At 43.0% G+C, this 19,465-nt stretch overlaps 1 protein-coding gene across 2 annotated transcripts in view; it reads right to left on the bottom strand.

Moving 5' to 3' along the window:
* Window positions 1-1,518: 1,518 nt before the first annotated feature.
* The window catches only part of efnb2a (ephrin-B2a), a 33,365-nt gene continuing 15,418 nt past the window's right edge, over window positions 1,519-19,465 (bottom strand). For both annotated transcript variants that reach the window (XM_033617536.2, XM_033617535.2), the window contains 3 exons: window positions 11,215-11,307; window positions 8,475-8,585; window positions 1,519-5,586 (listed from right to left, as the gene is read on the bottom strand). In XM_033617536.2, the coding sequence (XP_033473427.2) occupies window positions 5,180-5,586; window positions 8,475-8,585; window positions 11,215-11,307 (611 nt within the window). In that variant the 3' untranslated portion in view covers window positions 1,519-5,179. The remainder of the gene's footprint in view (window positions 5,587-8,474; window positions 8,586-11,214; window positions 11,308-19,465) is intronic.

The following is a 19,465-nucleotide window of genomic DNA, read 5'->3' as shown; positions in this document are numbered from 1 at the left end:
GCAGACCACACCCTATCCACACCTGCCTAAGATGAAGTGATCACTAATTGCATCCTCCCCCCTTCCTATATAGTTGACAGGACTGCACACATACACCATTGCTGCCTGAAGAAGAGTTTGACTCGAAACGCATCGCAGATTAGCAGAGTGGACTACATGTTTAAGCCCGTATATTTTTTTTGGCCTGCCTAGCGCTGTTTGCTGCAGATTTGAGCCATTAAAAGATGTGTTCTTTGCTTCACAGTGGCTTCCCTCATTTTTTCTTTTTCTTCTCCATCAATTTTAACCATCAAAAATTGTCAGATCTTTCTTTCACAACTCCCCTTACTTTATGGAGTTGCTATATTAAATTGCAGCAATATCTCTCTAATGCTACAGCTGACATTGGGCGAGAGGCAGGGTACACCCTGGACAGGTCGCCAGGGCTGACACAGAGACAGACAACCATTCACAATTTAGAGTTATCAATTAACCTAATCCCCAATCTGCATGTCTTTGGACTGTGGGAGGAAGCCGGGGTGCCTGGAGAGAACCCATGCTGACACGGGAAGAACATGCAAACTCCGCACAGAAGGGCTCCCACACGCGGGATCGAACCGGCAACCCTCTTGCTGTGAGGCAACAGTGCTAACCACCACACCACCATGCTGCCCCACATTTATCTTAATCATTATAATTTTTAAATAATTTATTTTTTTTTTTCTCAGAAACTGGCACTCAGTCACATAATGTTAGTTCTTCATGGTTCTCTCCTGCAGTCTGACTGGATGCTGTTGACTTGTTCAAACAAAATGGATCTGGAGAATTAAGTGTTGACTTGCTGGGAATAAATAGAGTTAACATTAATTGATTCAGGAAATAAAGGGGAATGAACTGATTTTTAGCACACTTTTTAAATAACATACTTTTAAAAACTTTGGGGCAAGGTATCAAGTATTTTTAAGTCAAAAGGCCCAAGTCTAAGTGAAGTCATGAGCCATTGTTGTTAAAGTCCAAGTTGAGTTGCATATCTTTTTTGATTTTGTCAAGTCAAGTCTGACTCAAGCCCAAGTCATGGGACTTGAGTCCACACCTCTGCTGAATGGAAACAAATCCCTACAGCAGGTTCCAATATCCGGTGAAAAGACTGAAACCAGAAGAGTGGAGGCTGTTGAAGCAGCACATTATTGCCCATGGTTTTGCCATGAAAAAATATTTGAGTGTCTATACATGTTTAACCATGTGGTATATTAGATCTGGTGTCTTATTTCAGTTCTTATAAAAGTAAACTGTTTTATGTGCAAATGTGATTTTAAATATTTTCTGTAAATGACAGCACAGCCACAATGGGACTGAGGTGTTGGATTGTATGAAGCCTCTCTACAGGAGTGATTCTACACTCAGATAAATAACATCCAAAATAAGTAAATGGAACTGTCATAACTGTTTTACTGTCAAGTTTTGTGAAACAATAAAATGTAGACATTATTTATTCATGCAGTCTGAAAACAGAACAAAGCATCACAAACAGACGGCGTGTCCATAGGAAAAACATTTTATTGAAAAACATTTTCAGTTTGTAACAGACTGGTGGAATGTGTGTCATTTATCCTCACTTTGAACTTGTTTTAAATTTTTGAATGTTAAAACCATTTTTTCACAGCCTGGCCATCTCATACTGCAAGGAAGGGGAGAATAGGGCTACAGCCACCTGGTAACCATGACATGACTGAAGAAAACCAGGGGTAGACGAACAAACGATGCAAATATAATACTGTGTTACTTACAAACTGGACTGAAGTTAAATCATAAACAGAACAAAAGAAAAAAAAAAGAAACTAATTCAATAAATATTTATGGTACACACTTATGGCACAAATATGCAGCAGTCGGTTTGGCAACTTTTCTCTCATTTTTTAAAAACCAAATTACCATGGAAACAGTGCAAAAGGGGAGGGAGTGGGGAGGACACGGGCTTTCCATTGAGCGCTAGCTAAAATACATAGCAAAAAATTCAAATTTTATACAAAACATCTTACTTTAAGAGTTCATAAAAAAATGTTTTTATTGGGTTCTGGTCAATATTTACATAAGCTATTTCCCAAAAAAGTAGTATGCTCTGTTTTACTTAAGTGTATTCCATTTTTTCTGTACTTTTTTTTCCATTTACTTTCCTAAAAAGGTGAATAAGGCTATTGTAACAACCCAGGATCCATATACAATACAAACATTAATGTATTTACAGTTTCTTACCTACAGAAGTACGGTGCAAAATTACTGAGTCAAGTGACCAAGGGCTGACCATACGAGCAAGGCATTTTACAGTAGCCTGAGGTGCTTCTCCTAGCCTTTGTGCTAAGACTCTCACAGCATCGTTACGTCATTTCATAACAGGATGGACCAAACCTGGTCAATGCTGTGAGAGCATTAGTCAAGTGGCGGCTAAGAAAAGGACGTCAGATTCAAAGAAACTAATAAGATTGTCATATTCTGCCGCAGACAGACAGCAACTAAACAGCCATTTCTTTGTTGTATGTGTGTCTTTTTTCATCTTCTTCTAAATACCTGTTCAGGTGTGATATATATGCTTTTAATGGTTTCATTTTTCACAGTTTACCTTTTGTACTACGGCACATAGTTAAAACAGAAAAGGTTAAAATAATACTACAAATAATGCAGGAAATAAAAACTAACAGCAGGCTTGTGTGACATACTTTGCTAGTTTTGTGTCATTTGTTTGTTGTTACATCTTTCAGTGGTTAAGAACACTTTTCCATAGGTGTTTTTTTTCCTCAGAATTGATTAAAAAAATAAATAAGAATTGCATATTTGCAGATTTTGTAGCCTCTTAGAGGCACAAACCTCAGATCATACAAGGCTTGGCTTTTCGGTGAAATTTGATGTTCTTTATGAACAAATGATTATGTTGACGATGGGCTGACAACTTGCTCCGGGAGCAGTTTAAGTCACCATTATGATCCTAGGCCTAAGATATTAATGAATGTGATGTTACTGAAATACAGACTTGCTCAACACGCACACACGCACATACACATGCACAGAGAACATGAAAGGTGTGTATGAGGAGAATCGGGGGCACTGGGTGTTGATGATAATTTTCCTTTGGGAGATGCTACACTGAGTGAGTGTGGGAGAAACAGCTACTCTGCCCTTGCGTACACCAATGTGAGCTATTTTGGGTCAGACAACTCTACTCCCCTCAAGGCCGAGGCCCAGGCTGCCCTCCCCTGGTCATTTTTCCCAGGAGTCCTGTGTCTCTAGACCAGAGCTCATGAATATGTGGGACTCAGTGGGTCGAGAGATATCAAATAATCAAAAACCTAGATTGCATAATGTGCACTTATACCATAATATATTAACATTACTTCTTCTCCATACTGCCTGACAACACCTGTGCTCTATGTGTCTATCATAAATAAATTCTGCTTTTTATTTCATTTTTTTTCATCTTCGTAATGTCCTTTTTTAAATGTACATCTATTTTGTAAAAAAAAGAAGAAGTAAATCAAAAACTCACAATATGGAAATGCTAATGGAGATTGAGAAACAGTGACAATGTAAGAGGATGTCCCTGTGCTTTTTTTAAAAAACAAGAATAGGAGAGCACCAGTCACACTGATTTTGGGCCCTTAGAGCACCCTTAATCATCATTGGAGCCCCAGGAGTAAACATTACAGTACCTAGAGCTGTTTTAACCAGCTATGCTAACCTCAACTACATCTGGGGCCTCTTCTTCTTCTGCTGCGAGAGAGAAAAAAAAAAAACGGCAGTAAGGCGAATTGGATTTTTTATTGCCTCTGACACATTCCCGTTTGCAAAGCCCAGGTTCTAGAGAAGTTGAGGTGAGCCCTCACTACTAAATCTGACGGGATACAGCTGCTCTCCCATCTCTAGCTATCACTGTGTCTCTGACTGCTGCGAAGAGTGGAGGTACCAAGAAGGGGTTAAAAGTGCTGCTCTATGTGTATGAAAGTCCTCCACTCTTCCCAGGAGCCTCCTGGGCAGACCTGACATGCGAGAGGGCGCAAAATTGAAAGAAAAAAAAAAAACACAAAGAAACTCACTCTTTCTTTTCACGGTCTTGCCACTCCTAGCCACTGTTGGGTCACTTGTGTTTGAACGTCACATACAATATGACATGTCACTAACGGAAAAGAAAATCTGCGTTTGAGCTATGCCAGGATATGAAAACCAGATAAGACCAAAAGCAAGATCAGTAAATGTTGACAGTACAAAAAAAAGGGAATCTATTTTTTTTTCTTAGAACCTTCAAGTAACATCTGAGAGAAGTGATTTGCTGAAAATCTGGCAATGAGGAGAAATGGTGTAATCCACACTTAAACCCAAACAGTTCACATTGACTGGTGAGACAGTGTGTCTGCGCGTGTGGGTGAATGTGTGTATATGTGATGGTGAGCATGTGGGTGGCAGGGTGAATGGGTGATCTCTGTGAGTCAGTCAGGAAAGTCCCGAAGAGGATCGGTGTGAGAATCTCTCTCCTATTCCCTTGTCTGACTGGAAAATCCACAGAGTCTCTCTGGCTAGTCAGCATCAAGTGAGGGCAGCCATTTTGTGAGTTCATGGTCAGCCTGTATTCTCCTTTACATCTCCTCCTCACTCGTTTTTGTCTCTTTCCCTCTCTTTTTCCAAGCAGTAGTCTCTCTTCAGGTGAGGCAAAAAATTCTTTCCCCTCCTCCCATGCCAGTAAACCTTCACGTCCATTCATCCATACATCTGTCCATTCCATCCGAGAAAATGAAAAAAACACGCTGTGCATCTGTCTAACTTTCTGATCCCACAACACTCAGTTCCCCCAAAATGCTGGCTGCAGTGCACAAAACAAGACAAGGAGCAACACTGGAGAAACTAGAGATCGTCCTCTCTTTTTCCCAAAAGCCCCAGGGAGCAGCAGCAGTGGCAGCAGTAGCCTTCTCTCTGGCCCTCCACCCATCCCGTCTGCACTGACTGGGACCAAACCAGAGCGACAAGGTATCCGCAAAACTTTGATAAAGAAAAAGTAGTGACAAAACATCAGAGGTGAGGAGGAGGAGTCGACAGAGAGAGACAGAGAGAGAAAGAGCGAGAGTGACAGCGGGCGTGCTGGCGCCGCCAGCCGAAACTAAAAACCCACTCTGCCCGGGATTGCTCCAGTTTGTCTCTTGCTTTTAAAAGTTCCCCCTCAGACCTTGTAATAGATGTTGGCCGGGCTCTGAGGCGGCATCTCCTGAACTATGTAGACCGGGTGGCCGTAGTCACCGCTGACCTTCTCGTAGTGTGGGCAGAAGACGCTGTCAGCAGTCCTGAGCGGGATGATGATGTCACTGGGCTCTGAACCATTATTGTTCCCACTGCCTCCGCTCCGTTTAGGTGTGGCTAGGGTGCTTAGAGAAAGTGTGGCTGCATGCTGCGGTGAGTGCTTGCGGTGCCGCCGCCGGTACTTGAGTAACAGCAGTACCAGCATGATGATGATGATGATGAAAATGACGCTGCCTGAAGCGATGCCGACGAAGATGGCCACCTCAGAACCGATGACGCTGGAGGACTTTCCACCGTTGTCATTGTCGTTGCTTTCTCTGGGTGCTACACCTGGGAGACAGAGAGAAGCAAAAGTGAGTAAAATGACTTGATCAGCTTTTGTGCTTTAGTTATACAGTGGAGTTTATACCTGTTTTACATGGTCACACCTGAAGAAAAACTTCACCCACAACATGACCATTTGTATATCAATTAGTCATGCCCTGTTATGTTGAATTCACAAAGAAAATGGTCAGGTTTTAAATTTTGATAGTTTGAGGGAAAGATTTGAGGGAAAATGCTGCATGTTTGGGAAGTACTGAACATATGAATGGATAAATGAGACTTGGATTATACTGCATGAGTTGTGTGAGAGTTTGTTAACAGAAGCTTTGATATAGTTTTGCTGTTGTTAAACATTGCCCCAATCAATAAATCAATATGTTTGCCATTTCCTGTGGAGGCATGGGAGGAAAACAACATTTGCCTTCATGAATGCAAGGTAACGTGGCATGACTAACTGATTTACTCATGGTCATTTTATGGGTGAAGTATTCTTTTACAGGTGGACTGAAAAGCCATTACAGAGACAGCTGAAACACGGTACTTGTTTAAATAGGCATACACCCTCTTTCCACAAAGGTATATGGTATAGCACCGATATAGCACTGTATCATGCACACAAAAAGTGATTAAAGTCATTGTGTCAAGAATAAACTAGAATTACTGCTTTGCGGTTGTATGCCTCTGCAAACCACCAAGTTGCAGTTGAAGTTTACATCCATGTCTGTGAAAACATGGATGCCTCACACACATCTCCCCCCCAGCAGCACAGAAGATCTATACAATCAACACAGTTTCAAGGTGGACACCAAAGACTAGTGTCACCAATTCAGTATCTGACCAAATGTCTCCCCTTCTGTTCTTGAGATATCATGTTGAATAATGGCCAGAAAAGTGTTTTATGCAGAACATTATGATGTCACAGTGAAGCTGACCTTTTGGGTATAAAATACCATCACTTCAGATTGTTATGGCCAAAAACATGCTTTGTCAGGTCAAACTGACCTTGACCTTTGACCACCAAAGCCTAATCAGTTCATTCTTAAGTCCAAGTGGACATTTATGCCAAATTTGAAGAAGTTCCCTGAAGGTGTCTTTGAGATAACGCATTCATGAGAATGCGATGAACAAGATCACAGTGATCTTGACCTTTGACCACCAAATTCTAATCAGTTAGTCCAAGAAAAAAAAAAAAAAAGTCCCTCAAGACATTCTTGAGATATTGTGTTTATGAGAATGGGATGGATGGACAGACAACCTTAAAACATAATGCCTCTGGCCCCAGCTATCACCGGACCGAACCGATTCTAGACAGGGATTGTCGGTTTTAGCAAGTTACAATAATGTATTCTGATGCACAATTCTGACATCAGGAAAGTGCAGGGGAAGGGGGTCTCAGATGCTGTTTGAGGATCTAAAAACACTTGAAGCTTACTGAAGCAGGAAAGAGAGGGAAGCAGAAGCAGTGTTTTTAACAGTCTTTTCCTGCCTTTCCCTTTCATTCTTTACAATCTTTTCATCGTGTCACAGTAAAGGTGTAGGGAACAGGCCAGCAGCACAGTGGGCAGAGAGTGAGGCTTGCCTATAGAGAGCTTTTGTATAAAGGTCACATTCGATCAGTGGCTATTCAAATTCAGCTGGTGAAGACTGCAACCTTGAAACTAGGGCGACGTGCAGCCTGATAGGAGATATACAATGGCTGGGGTAGATTTGGGCAAATGGCACTTAGATAAATTACATTTTGAAAGACATAAAAAATAACTTAATTTTCTAACTAACAGCCCCAGAGGGAAGAAAATAAGAAAGAAAGATTTGATGTCATTGTGAGACATCAATTATGAAAGCCAAGCTGTTCTCTGACTCCCAGCGATGGACATTCTGGTTCACATCCAGCACCTCGAGGGCGGGTGTGTTCCATTCTCCCCGAGACAGGAGCGTGTTCCCTGAGCAAGCAGGATTACTGTGTGTCCCTGTCTTCCACTGTTCTCCTGTGGGCCTAAACGTGTTTTTGCAGTGGTAGGGGGAGTGGATACAGGATGGCAGGAAGCCCAAAGCAAGGACCCTTCCGTTGTTTTACACGGGGATTATGCTGCCTCAGACTCTGCCCATAGCACTCTGACGCCCATATGCTCCTGATGGCTGGCAGGATGGAAGGATGAGACATAAAAAAGCAGGGAAGGGGACAGGAAAACAGAGAGAGCAAGGTCCTGATGTCTGCAGAGATTGGTGTCAGCGTGGATTTAACAAGCGGAATGACAGATCTGCATGCTCAACGAGAGAAAACACAAAGAGTCATATGAGGCCACGCCCTCAATAAGCCAAGAATGGAGGACTGTTAATATAGGCCAGCTTGTTTTTGTTCTTGGGCTATTCCAGCTTCTTCTTTTCTAAAAACAGCTCACTGCGGAAATTGCAAGTCTGATTTTCTTCTTGAAGAGATTTTTAACTGCAATATAATATCAGAGATAAGAGTGGCCTGCACGTAGCCGCACGTCTGTCTGAGTTGTGATTCGGTGCAGAAACAAGTGTGTGTCTGTACTAAGAGCGGGTCTTTAAAGAGATGGGAGACAGCAATCAGATCATTTTCTTGAAAATGTTGGGTTAAAGCTGGAATGGGGCCAGCGTGGAGATACCTTATAAGTCCTTGAGAGGCCGGAGATGCCTATCAGTTTTATGGGCAACATTCAATTACTGGCTGATGAATCGCTGACCTTTCTTTCGTTCACTTTCACACACACACCTCAGTGACTCCCGCAAACACACACTTACTTACTTACTTAGCGCTATCTGCTCTTAGCTGGTCCAACAATCGCTCACCCAAATGCCAAATTGTTTCGATAAATCCTCCATTCTATTACCTATTTCCCAGGATTTAAGCTGCAAATAGTTGATCTCACCTGGTTTCTCCAGCACATCATTTGGGTTGTAGGCCTCCTTGCCATCTGAGTGCTTAGGAGAGTAGGGTACTCTGGTGGGGTTGTCTTTGGGTGAAATAGGGTCAGAGGGATCTGAAAAAAATGCAAATAAGATGCACAAAAATTAATGGGGAAGTATTTTTCACTTTAGTGTATGTCTATGTTGTTCATGCTCAGAATTTTTGGCTGGATTGCAGAATGCAAGGCCAGCCCTAAATACATTAAAGTCTGTCAGTGAGTGAGTTATGAAGTCACACCATTGGTCGAAGTTAGTGATGATGTAAGTTTTGGTGTTTCCTCACTGGCTGTTGCTCTTTCGAAATGAATAGGCACTGACTGGCTGACAGACCTGCGAACGCTGAAAGTGCTGTATTACTGTATTCCTCATTTTCTGTAACCAGTGTAGCATGATAGCATGGTGGAATTAGCAACCTAGATAACCAGATAGTGAGTAAAATTCAATGGCATTGTTAGACCCTTGTGTCAGAGTCTTCAGACCCAAACATTTTATACATAGCCCTGCATCTAAATATGTAGTTTTTTTTGTTTTTTTTTTCTAAAAAATAAGAAAAGGCCTCATAATAATAAAAGGCCCCAGATGTAATAATCTGTCTTCATTCATACTTGAATAAATGTACTTAGCTACATCCCACCACTTTAAAGATATGTACATTTAACTTATATACATTTAATTTTCCAACTCTAATAAATACATTTTTTATAATAGCATTAAAACGCATTAAAATAGGGCTTGTTCATCAAAAACATTTCCCAGGAAAGGATCCCCATGGAACCCCCTACAGAGGTTCGTTCTCAAATCCTAGAAACACTGCTGGTAAAATTTAACAAATAAATATTTCATCTGCATTCTCTTGTCACAGCGTAGAAAATAACATTGCTGTTGTCAGATTTGTTCAGCTCATTTTACATCCACACTGTAAGGTAAGCATGATAGCATGGTGAAATTAACAAGCTAGCTAGCTAACTAGCAAGCAACAGTCAAAATGGCAGTTTTGGTAGGAGGAAAGAGAGGATTACCTCATTAATTTGTTTGAGGAACAGCCATGTCTTTATGAAACAAGTCTTAAAATGTATGAATAGCGTTATTGAGCATTACATGTTACTATGCAGGAGCAGGTGCCACCACCATTCTGAGAAAAAAGTAGATATAAGATGTCAGAAATGGTGCAGCTACTGGCTGAAAATTCAGCCCCCCATAGGACGTTTTACAAACTATTATTATCAGCAGAACTTGGCTCTGATGCTGGCTGATAGCTGTGCAGCCTCCACCAGTCCCATAAGGACATAGGCTACATCAGTGACCGTAGCTAAAGAGAAGAGGATTGCGTGAAATGACCATTTTCTACAGTTTCAAAGAAAGCAGGTCTCTTCTGCTGTGTAACTGAAGTGTACTGATTTTAACATGTATTATACCTTTTTAAGTCTGTGACTGAATGAATGTTTTCGCTTCCTGTTACAAATTAAAATCATTTCATACATGGTCCAGTCATATTCTAGGTTATGCCCTTTTTTTGTTTCATGTCAATCAGGTCGTATCTTCATCCCTGTTGGTGTTTTGTCTTAGTAACAAACTACATGTGAATACCATGGAAACACAAAGAAGAAATTTCCTACTTTTTAAAAAAAAATTATTTTTTTTTTACAAAAATCTGAACCTCTAAATGCTTCACCAGCGCACATAGCAGCCACATTTTCTTCTTTTGTACACAAGGCTCTTCATGACCTAGATATCACTGTAATCAACTATAAAGAGAAGCTAATGGGTGTTTGTGGTTCTGCTATGAGTCCATTTGGTTCTAAATGATCCTTAAATGTCTGTCAGTTTATGTGTTCTAACGCTGAGCAGACTCAAAAAAGTCATGCTGAATTGTGGAGTAATTCACTGTGCATCTGATGTTATAATCACTCTCTGGTTAAACTTTGTGCACCGTCAAGCTCAGCTGTACTAAAACCACACTTAATAGTACATTTCATTTAACGAAGTCACTGATTTGTAAGCAACTCTTGACACGAGCTGATTTTCAGTACTATTAAGCTGCAGAGCCAATTTCCAGGCCTGTTCAGCACCTGTTCTTTTCTTCCTCTGAGTGCAGGGGCTTCGATTAATTCCCTGACCTTCAGCGATTTTCAATAGCACTGGAGTTGGTGTTGACGAGAGGGCCAACCCCCGGAAATTACCACTTTGGGTGGCAGCCGGGCCATTGATTTATGTATAACTATCGCTATGATTAAGAATAGGGTCCTATCTGTCTGTGAGGGGGGCTTACTGTGCAAGTGTGATTCAGATGCAGTGTGTAGAATGCCCACTCAGTGGTCAGTGAGTGTGTGGATGTCACTCATATATATGAAAATCACTGTATGTGTTAGTGTGCCTCTAAACTAGATTTACATGTGTAGAAGCCTTCTAGTTAAAAGAGTGTATAACAGCAGATGCTTTCAGTGCATGTGTGCATGCAAGCATACATGATAGTGTGTGTGTATGTTTCAGCACATTAGGCTTTCGCTATATTACATCTCCTGCCCCCTCGCAACCCCAGGTGTCATGGAGACAATGGAGCTGTATGCTGCACAGCCTCCTATGACCTTATTAGGGCATTTTCAGACTCTCACACAGTTTTGTACAATGTACTAGCTCTGCATTGTGGCTGCCTGCTCATGCCTGTAGGCACTCACGGCCGTAATTCAATAATACAATACTCACTTTGTCCCACTTTCATGATTATCTTCATGGACTTGGTCTTGCACACTCCCCCCTCCTGGTTGTCGATGCCCTCCATGGTGCCGTTAGATGTAGCTACAGAAGGTGCAGAGAGAGAGGGACAAGGTTAGAATTAGCTGTCACTGCGAGCATCTGGTACAGGACAGATGCGTTTGGGAAACTGTGTTGTCGTATATGCCTTAAGCCTATCTCAGAAAAACAGACAGTTTCCAAAGACAACAGAGGCACTGAAAGCTTTCCGCTGAGAAAGGATATGAGTCATATCCCCTTTAATAAAATCACAATTCACCTGTTCATCACCTCAGACGCTCCACTCCAGAGGAATATTTCACATCCCCAAAGTCAATTAGCTTGAGTAATTGTGACTGTAATATCTCTAACTGTGCTGATGGGCCTCATGAAGAAGGCAGTAAAGGGAGGTGAGGAGAGGGGAGAGAGAGGGAAACAACGATGGCTGCCACAACAGCGGCCATCTTGGCAGGCCGCAGGAAATTCGGCGGCTTATCGTGCATTAGCACTAACGACCCTCCAGAGAGAGGTAGCCCGTTATTAAAGAACACACTTTTGGATTTTAAAAGGCCTCAAATGCTCAGATCTAAAAGCCAAACTTGCTGCCAGGCTTAAGAAGAAGGAGAGACCTGCTGACAACATGAAAAAAAAATATTCTGGGATGTAAACAGGAGGGGATGAGGAATAGTTTAAAAAAATAGGGCACTTTTCCAGGTAGTGAAATTAAGGGAACAGAAGGAGGTGATAAATACCTCAATGGCCCTTAGATGAAAACAGCTTAAAGGATCTAAAAAACATTTAAACACAGCAGAAAACAAAAGTGCACTGCTAAACACTATGTTTAAGTGACAGCAGCAGATGTTTGGAGAGGAATCTGGAGGGGTGGTGCAAGATGTCCCACATGAGACAAAAGGAACAAAATGGGCCCTGCAAGCAGATGCTGTAAGGGCCTTTTAAAATGGAAACAGCACTTGTGATAAAAGACATCTCTACTTGTGTCAAACTTGTACACATGCGGCCCACACACACGCAGACAAAATGCAAAGGCCGCCCTGCCAAAGCTCAATCAGATGGATGCTTTCAAGCCCATTAGCTGCCGCTCCGTCTTCCTGTTGGTCTGTTATTTATCTGTGCTGCCCCTGGAGGCTGCTGGGCAGAACTGCTGCGACCATGAGTCGGACAGGGAACAGGCAAGACAGGAGGGAGGAAAATAGGGAGGTGGGGGTAGTATGGCTTGTGGTCTATCAGGTCAGTAACACAGAGGCTAACGAGCTGCCAGGGCTTAGCAGCTTGGCTTCCCGCCAGCGTGCAGTGGCCCGCATTCACTACGACTGCCCCCATCACCACACTGACCCCTACCACCTCCCCTCTGCTTCCTCTCCAGCCTCTCCTCGTCTTTCCCCTCCCTTGCACAACACCCCATCATCCCCAGTTTCCTCCACTCTAGGGCGGCCACCTTGTAGCTATCACCTTCTTCCCTAAACCCCTTTACCCCTGAACACACTCCCTGCAACATGTTACCATTCCTGCAGCATGCAAAGCTTTTTCATCAACCGCGTGTGAACTGAAAGGCAGGTGCTGAGATCCCAATTGAAACAGCTTTGAAAAATGAAGCTCTGCATAGTCTTCCTCCTCCTCCCAGTTGCCCCTTTTTCCTTTTTTCCTTCCTTTTCCACCCGCCCAGCTACCAATCATTTTGATCCGAATCCCCTTGCTTCAATAAGACGGTGATGGGAGCGGACACAAAGAGCATGTTAACAAGGACTCCCTCCCTCTCTCCCTCCCTCCTTCCCACCCTCTATCTCGCCTCCTCTCTCCCCCTGTCTCCTTCTCTAGCTGACCTATGGCTTTCCAGTGGAGACCGAAAAGCACATTACAGACAAAGCTCCTTAAAGGCTTGCGCCCCTGTGCCTGTACCCGCATGTGTGTTTATTTCAGAAACCTGTTAGCACAACACACATAAATTTTACAATCCTGCAGGATGTCATTAACCATTTTGACAGTGTTAACTTTGTGGAGTGATTGGCATGATGATGGTGTGCAGTAGTGTTCGAGGCATTTGTTCCTGAGAGGTCAGAGTTCACAAGGTGTGGAGGGCCCTGAACTGCAAAAAAATTAGGTTTGACACACCTCCTTTCTTCATTCACTCCCCTTTCCCTCTATTTAATCATTTAACACATCAACATCCATCCACACTGAAACAAAAATGAAACAGAAAAATCCTCCTTGTCAAGCCTCCAAAAACAGATCTTTTTTTAACTTGGCCATAACATTTCCTTGACATTTAAGAGACGTCAAAAAAATCCTTTGGTCTGGTGTCATTTTAAACTTAATTCTTCTTCTCTTTTAAATGCTAAGTAAAACACACACTCACTATGCCAAGGCTGCAGTCCCGGTAAGCCTGACTTGGATTTAAACAGAATGTGATTGTTGAATCGGCTAAGGCTGGCTGAATGACTTGGCCCTCCTCGGCCCAAGCAGACAAGGCCAGGCTGGACTGGCTGACACACTAGCTGGCTAGAGTTAACCAGCAAATCCATGATGCTGGGGGGAACACGTTGGAGGGGGAGGAGGGAGGGGGATAGACCTGGTTCATACAAGGCCCTCACAAATGGATTTCATCAGCAGCTAACTGGCATTACAGCACCCAGATAAGACTCGCAGACTGGGACGGGGGGAGAGAGGTAGGGGAGTAGAAGAAGGAAAAAGGAGAAAAAATAGTGAGAAAGATTAACCCACCACTTCAACTTGTGTGTGACTTTCTGTAGGGACCCAGAAAGAAACAGTGAGAGAGAAACAAGGAGGGAAAAAAAGGAAAAGCTCTGTCTGATTTTCTTTCACCATTCACTCCATCTTGACTGTGACTGTGAATTACAGAGTATATTTTCTCACTGCTATCCAACTGACAGTGTGGTTAAGATGGGTGTTTTGGGGCTGAAGAAGACTGGTCCCATACACACAGACACATACACATACACAAATGCAACAACAGGCTCCACAACAGGGGAAAAAGGCCATCAGGAAAAATCACTCACTGGCTGTGACAAAGTACTGCTTGAAACCAAAGTGACAGCTTGAGTGGGTCTGTAAAAAAATTTCCAGCACACACACACACACACACACACACACACACACACACCTGCAGCCACACACATGTTGCATGTGGTCTCAAACAAATGGCAAAAGTGTGCCAAAGAAGTGTCCTCACTTTGAGTGTCTGCCTGTGTCAGAGCCACCTGTAAAATTAGCGCTGGCGTATACAACACACACTCCAACCACAATCTCACCCCATCACCGCGTCGTAAACACACCATGTCGCCCCACCCGTCCTCACCCTCCTAAACTTAATTTAACCTCCTTAACTTAATTTTCGCCTGTTTATCAAATCAAGAGAGTGGAAAATCATCCTGTGTTTAACGAGACAGTCAATTGTGAGCTGCGATCCAGACAAAGACTGTGAGCTCCATTTCCTGCTTCCTACTGATGGAACTCGCAAATAGCAAGAAAAAAACCCCAATACTACATTTCCTAACTGTGATGGCATTTAGAGCTAGTTTAATGTAACAGTCAGAGTGGTGTGAGTGGTTCATAGAATTTTTTGGGAACGACATAATGTCATTTTTTATGGCAATTAAGAGAGAATTAAGGAGTTGAGCATTTTTACAAATACTCTGGTAACTATTTGCAGTCCAGTATCTTGAGCCTTGTAAAGTTTCCCTGTACTTGGATGGAGTGTTTGTATCTTTTTCTGAACTTGTCAATTAATGATTTGGACAGTAAAGGTAACTTGTAGAAGTACTTATAAATTACACAATGTATCACTAAGGGCCGATTCATTCAAGGCAAGAGTCCAGTGATGGCACTTTTTTTGAAAACCTTTAATAAGTTACAGAAAGAAACTGATGAAGCTGAGGCTACCATGCATGATTACCATCAGGAGCAATTTGGAGTTCAGTATCTTTCCCAAGGATACTTCAACATTCAGACGAACCACTCTACCTCTGAGCTCTGAAATGTCAGAAAGACACCACAATGATGTCTGTGTAAAAGGGACAGCTGGCAGGCTGAGATCACAGACAGGAAGGGTGTGACATTTTGATGTCATATTATGTGTGCAAACCATTGCTAGAAGATTTAAAAAGTAGCTGATAGCAGTTAGCAGCTCACTGAAAGAAGAAGGAGAGCAGCAGCCAAAAATGTGCACAAATTGGGAAAACAATAAGGTCCAGGAGCTCCTTACCCTCCGAGATGATTAGGAGATCAGCCGCCATATACCAGGGACAATAAATGATTGTTATTGCCACGTTATGCCATTGTTATTGTTAAGAAAGCGCTGCTGACGCGTCTGTTGTATGTCACAATAGAGGCCCATGCTGTTGTGTTTCATGTGCTGTCATGCCTTTGTCATTTGCGGGATGCCTGCATGCTGTCTAAAATCACATACTGGAATGGCATGATGTTCCATGTAAAAACGCAGAGAAAAACAGCATAAAGAATGGACGTTATAGCAGCCCTATAGTGCAATTTCTGTGTAAAAAGAGCATATGCCTGCTAGGGGGCCAATTAGAATTGTCAAAAATTACTTGCAGTGATAAAGGTGAGGCTTGTCACTGCTGCCTAAAGTTTATGGGAAAGTCCTTCCTCTCCAGATCTTAAAGATAATGGATGGAATCTATGTCAGATATCATATGAACAGATGCTAGTTAGAGAAAGTGAGAACTTTAAGAGGTCATGTGACTGCCTTTTTACTCATAGCATTGCTGGGGCACTGTGATACTGATTGTATTTTTATTAATGCTAAATGTTCATTTTGGCTGTTACATATGTGCATTTATCACACACATTTGGCTTTTATATAACTTAAATTAAAAATATTGTCTGTTTGTGTATGTTTAAATAAATCAAAAATTATATTATAAAAAAAGAAAAAACACACTTCTGAAGGTGTTTTGCTAACACAGATACTGATACTGTCAGATACTGTCAGTATAATTGATACACAGTGCACCGCAAACAGGCAATGCTTGGCCACTGATAAATAGTGGAATAGAGCAAAGGCATGGCAACAGGAGACTGAAGAGGCATCTCACAGAGACAGACAGGAGGGAAGACGAAGTGTATCGCACAGAGCAAGAGGATCTGAGAAGGAATGGATGGACGGAGTGAGGAAGTGTCCCAGAAAGAGAAGAGGAAGAAGAAGAGAGACAAAGGTGGCTATGATGTAAATGCCGAGCGTAATTGCCATTCGTCGGGTTGCTGTGGAGCGTGAAGCCATCATCACAGTGCTGGGGTCACAAGCTGGTTAATACCCGTCACCACAGTGTGCCCTAATCGCCCATGACAGGGGGCGCCTCGGTGTTTAGGGACCCCCGGTGACCCTCAGAAACAGGCCAGGGCAAAGCTGGGTCGCCGCAAATACCCAAAGCTGTCACCACTACCAATCTCAATTCTGTTTTCTCAAAACACAAACATTTCTAATCCATTATTGAAATCCACTTAAGTTTAAATAAACACTCAATTATTACAGCAGCGATAAGTGGTTTAATTACAATTTTGGGTGGAAAATGCACAGTTCAACTGAGAGCTGTGGCAAAAAGTTTTCAGCCAAGCAAACACATAGCAGCAGCGACTGTTGCAACTCCATTATCATAATGTGATAATAATGTCACCACCAATCTAATACAACAAACCTGGATGTATTAGGGTGAATAAAGAACTGATAGTTTCAATCAGACAAATCAGACAAAAACCTGAGAGTGCATTTTAAATTCAAATTTAATGAGAGGAATTTTCCCCTTCAGAGCTCACGTTAGATTCAGACGACAATCAGAGTAGCAGGGAGGTGACGGGACTATTTTCTGTTGTGACTGAGGCAAAAGGTGATTAAAGTCTTGATGAAATTTCACTGTGCATGTCTGCTCTGACTGTAAATTCAGCCTTGTCCTTCTTCTGCCCTCTTTAGCTCATCATCTCTCTCTCTTTCTGTCTCTTGCTATACCCCCATTCCCTTTGGCTCTACTTCTCCTCTCTCTCTCTCTCTCTCTCTATCCCCTCCTTCTCTCACTCTCTCATTAGCTCTCTTTCGCTTTCGTCACTCTTTCTGCCCCCTTTCCATCCTTATTCATCTCTCTTTCCTGGCCTCTATCTCCCTCGACCCCTCTCTCTCTGCCTCTTTAGCTCATGTAATCATCCAGCTCACTACGTTCTCGGCTGCAGGCCATGCTGCCACAAACAATCACATCAAACTCATCTGCTCTTAACTGGAGCAGCATTGTGCGCGGCCACTTTAAAAAGGCACACAGGAGTATGCGCACACACAGACGTGTGCATGCACAAAAAACACAAACGCACCCACGTGTAGGCGTGGTGACAGAAATCTGCAGATATACAGCAGCCCCCTTTCTACACACGCAAGCAAACACAGGGCACAGTGTGCAAATTCACAACCACACACATATATGAGCTGACCGTGTAATGCACGCAGACTTACACAAGTGTTTTTTTTTCACCGGCCTCCTGTCAGTCTCCACTACAGCACAGTACAGGATGAGGTAGTCAAATGCTGAGGCCTGATGTCAGAGTTGTTTGAATGGGTGGTTTTCAAGTTGGGGGGTGGGGGATCGAGCATCTAATCTAAGTCTAGCCTTGGCACAATACTCAACACAAGGCAGCGCTAATCCAATTGGTTGAGACTCAGATCCGTAGCATTGATGTGGGGGCCTTGGCAATTGTGAGAAGAAATGGAGGATTAAACGCTGGTTAATTAATTACGTATCGAGTGCTCACTCCAAAAGACTAATGAAATCCTCACGGTGAACTTTCTGAGGCGGTGTCACACTCTGATGGATCTTGGACAACACTGTTGGAAGGAAGGCGGGGATCGGGGACACACACTTACACACAAATAACAAGATGGAGATGCTTTGACGAAGAGGTACACAGGGCAAGTCAAGCCTTAAGTATATGTATCTATTAATTCTCATAGCTTATTCACCCAACACATAGACACACGCAGTTACGCCAACAGGCAAAGCTTCACACATTGGCTCACTCCAACACCGCAAGGTAAAAACAACCATGAGTCTGATTCCACCTACGCACACCTCTGCGTGTTTCTCTCATTCTGTCTCTTTGTGTATGTGTGTGTGTTTGTTTGTGCTTTACTCCTGGTGTTTACCCATGCAAAGCTGGAGCTTCTCCAAGAGGCCGATTCAACAAAAAAAGGAACAGCACTAAGTACACAACGTAGCACCACAATGCAACTGCAGTGGGCTGTTAAAGCTGCAGAACTGGGGCCAGAGCTAGCCAAGAAGAGGCAATTAACAGCAAAACGTGACACACTCCAATGGAGAAATAGCTCCCTCTCTCCCCTCTTTAGGCTACACATTAGCATTTTGGGTAGCTGTGAAGGGAGGCAGGATGGCGGCGGTACGGGGAGAGGGATGGAGGAGCGAGGATGTCGGTGGAAAGGGAATTTGCAAGAAGTGCAAAATTGGATTTTCCAACCCCTCTTTTTAAAGTTCTGAATTGAACTTTCCCACCGCTCTTTTTGTTCCAACTTGTCGACTCTGCAGGCTGATGAAGAGGAGGGTATTTAACATGAGGCAGTGGGAAATTAAATATTCTCGTCTACTCCGGGCGAAATAGAGAGCCACAGAGAGACATACGTATCATAGATGTATAGATAGAGTGAGCAGGACTGTTGTGGTCACAGGGCGTATATACCAGCGCAGCTGTGTGTGCACAGAGTAGCCACTTCAAGCTGTAGCTCCAGCCTCTTGAGGGACGATGTGTGTGTGCATTATCAGCATGTGTGTATGTTTGCCCTTGCAAGCATGTATCAGCCTGTGATGGTCTACATTTCATTTTCTTATCCATGTTCTGCATTAACCCAAACTCATCCCCATCTTCACTTCTGATTCTGACCCATCATAATGTGATCACATTGAGGCAGAGCACCGGGAGAACCAGGGTAAGTAAACACCAGCATCGGCTCATCAATAATTAACTGCAGCGTTTGGGTGGAGGGAGTCGAGGAGGAGACGAAGGGAGGGTGATCGTGTCTGCGTCTCTTCAGTCAGAAGCCTTTGTAGTCCTTGAGCACACACACACACACAAACCACATCTAATGGTTTGTTCCTCCTCTGTAGGTGTGGATGCTCAAGCAAGTGCATGCTTGTACATGTGTATTTATTTGTGCATCCACCAGGTAGCCCCACATGCT

The sequence above is a fragment of the Epinephelus lanceolatus genome, chromosome 14, assembly GCF_041903045.1.
Source record: "Epinephelus lanceolatus isolate andai-2023 chromosome 14, ASM4190304v1, whole genome shotgun sequence".
Lineage (NCBI taxonomy): Eukaryota > Metazoa > Chordata > Actinopteri > Perciformes > Serranidae > Epinephelus > Epinephelus lanceolatus.
Note: the sequence above shows the minus strand (reverse complement) of the source record. Positions and strands in the feature narration are given on the sequence as shown.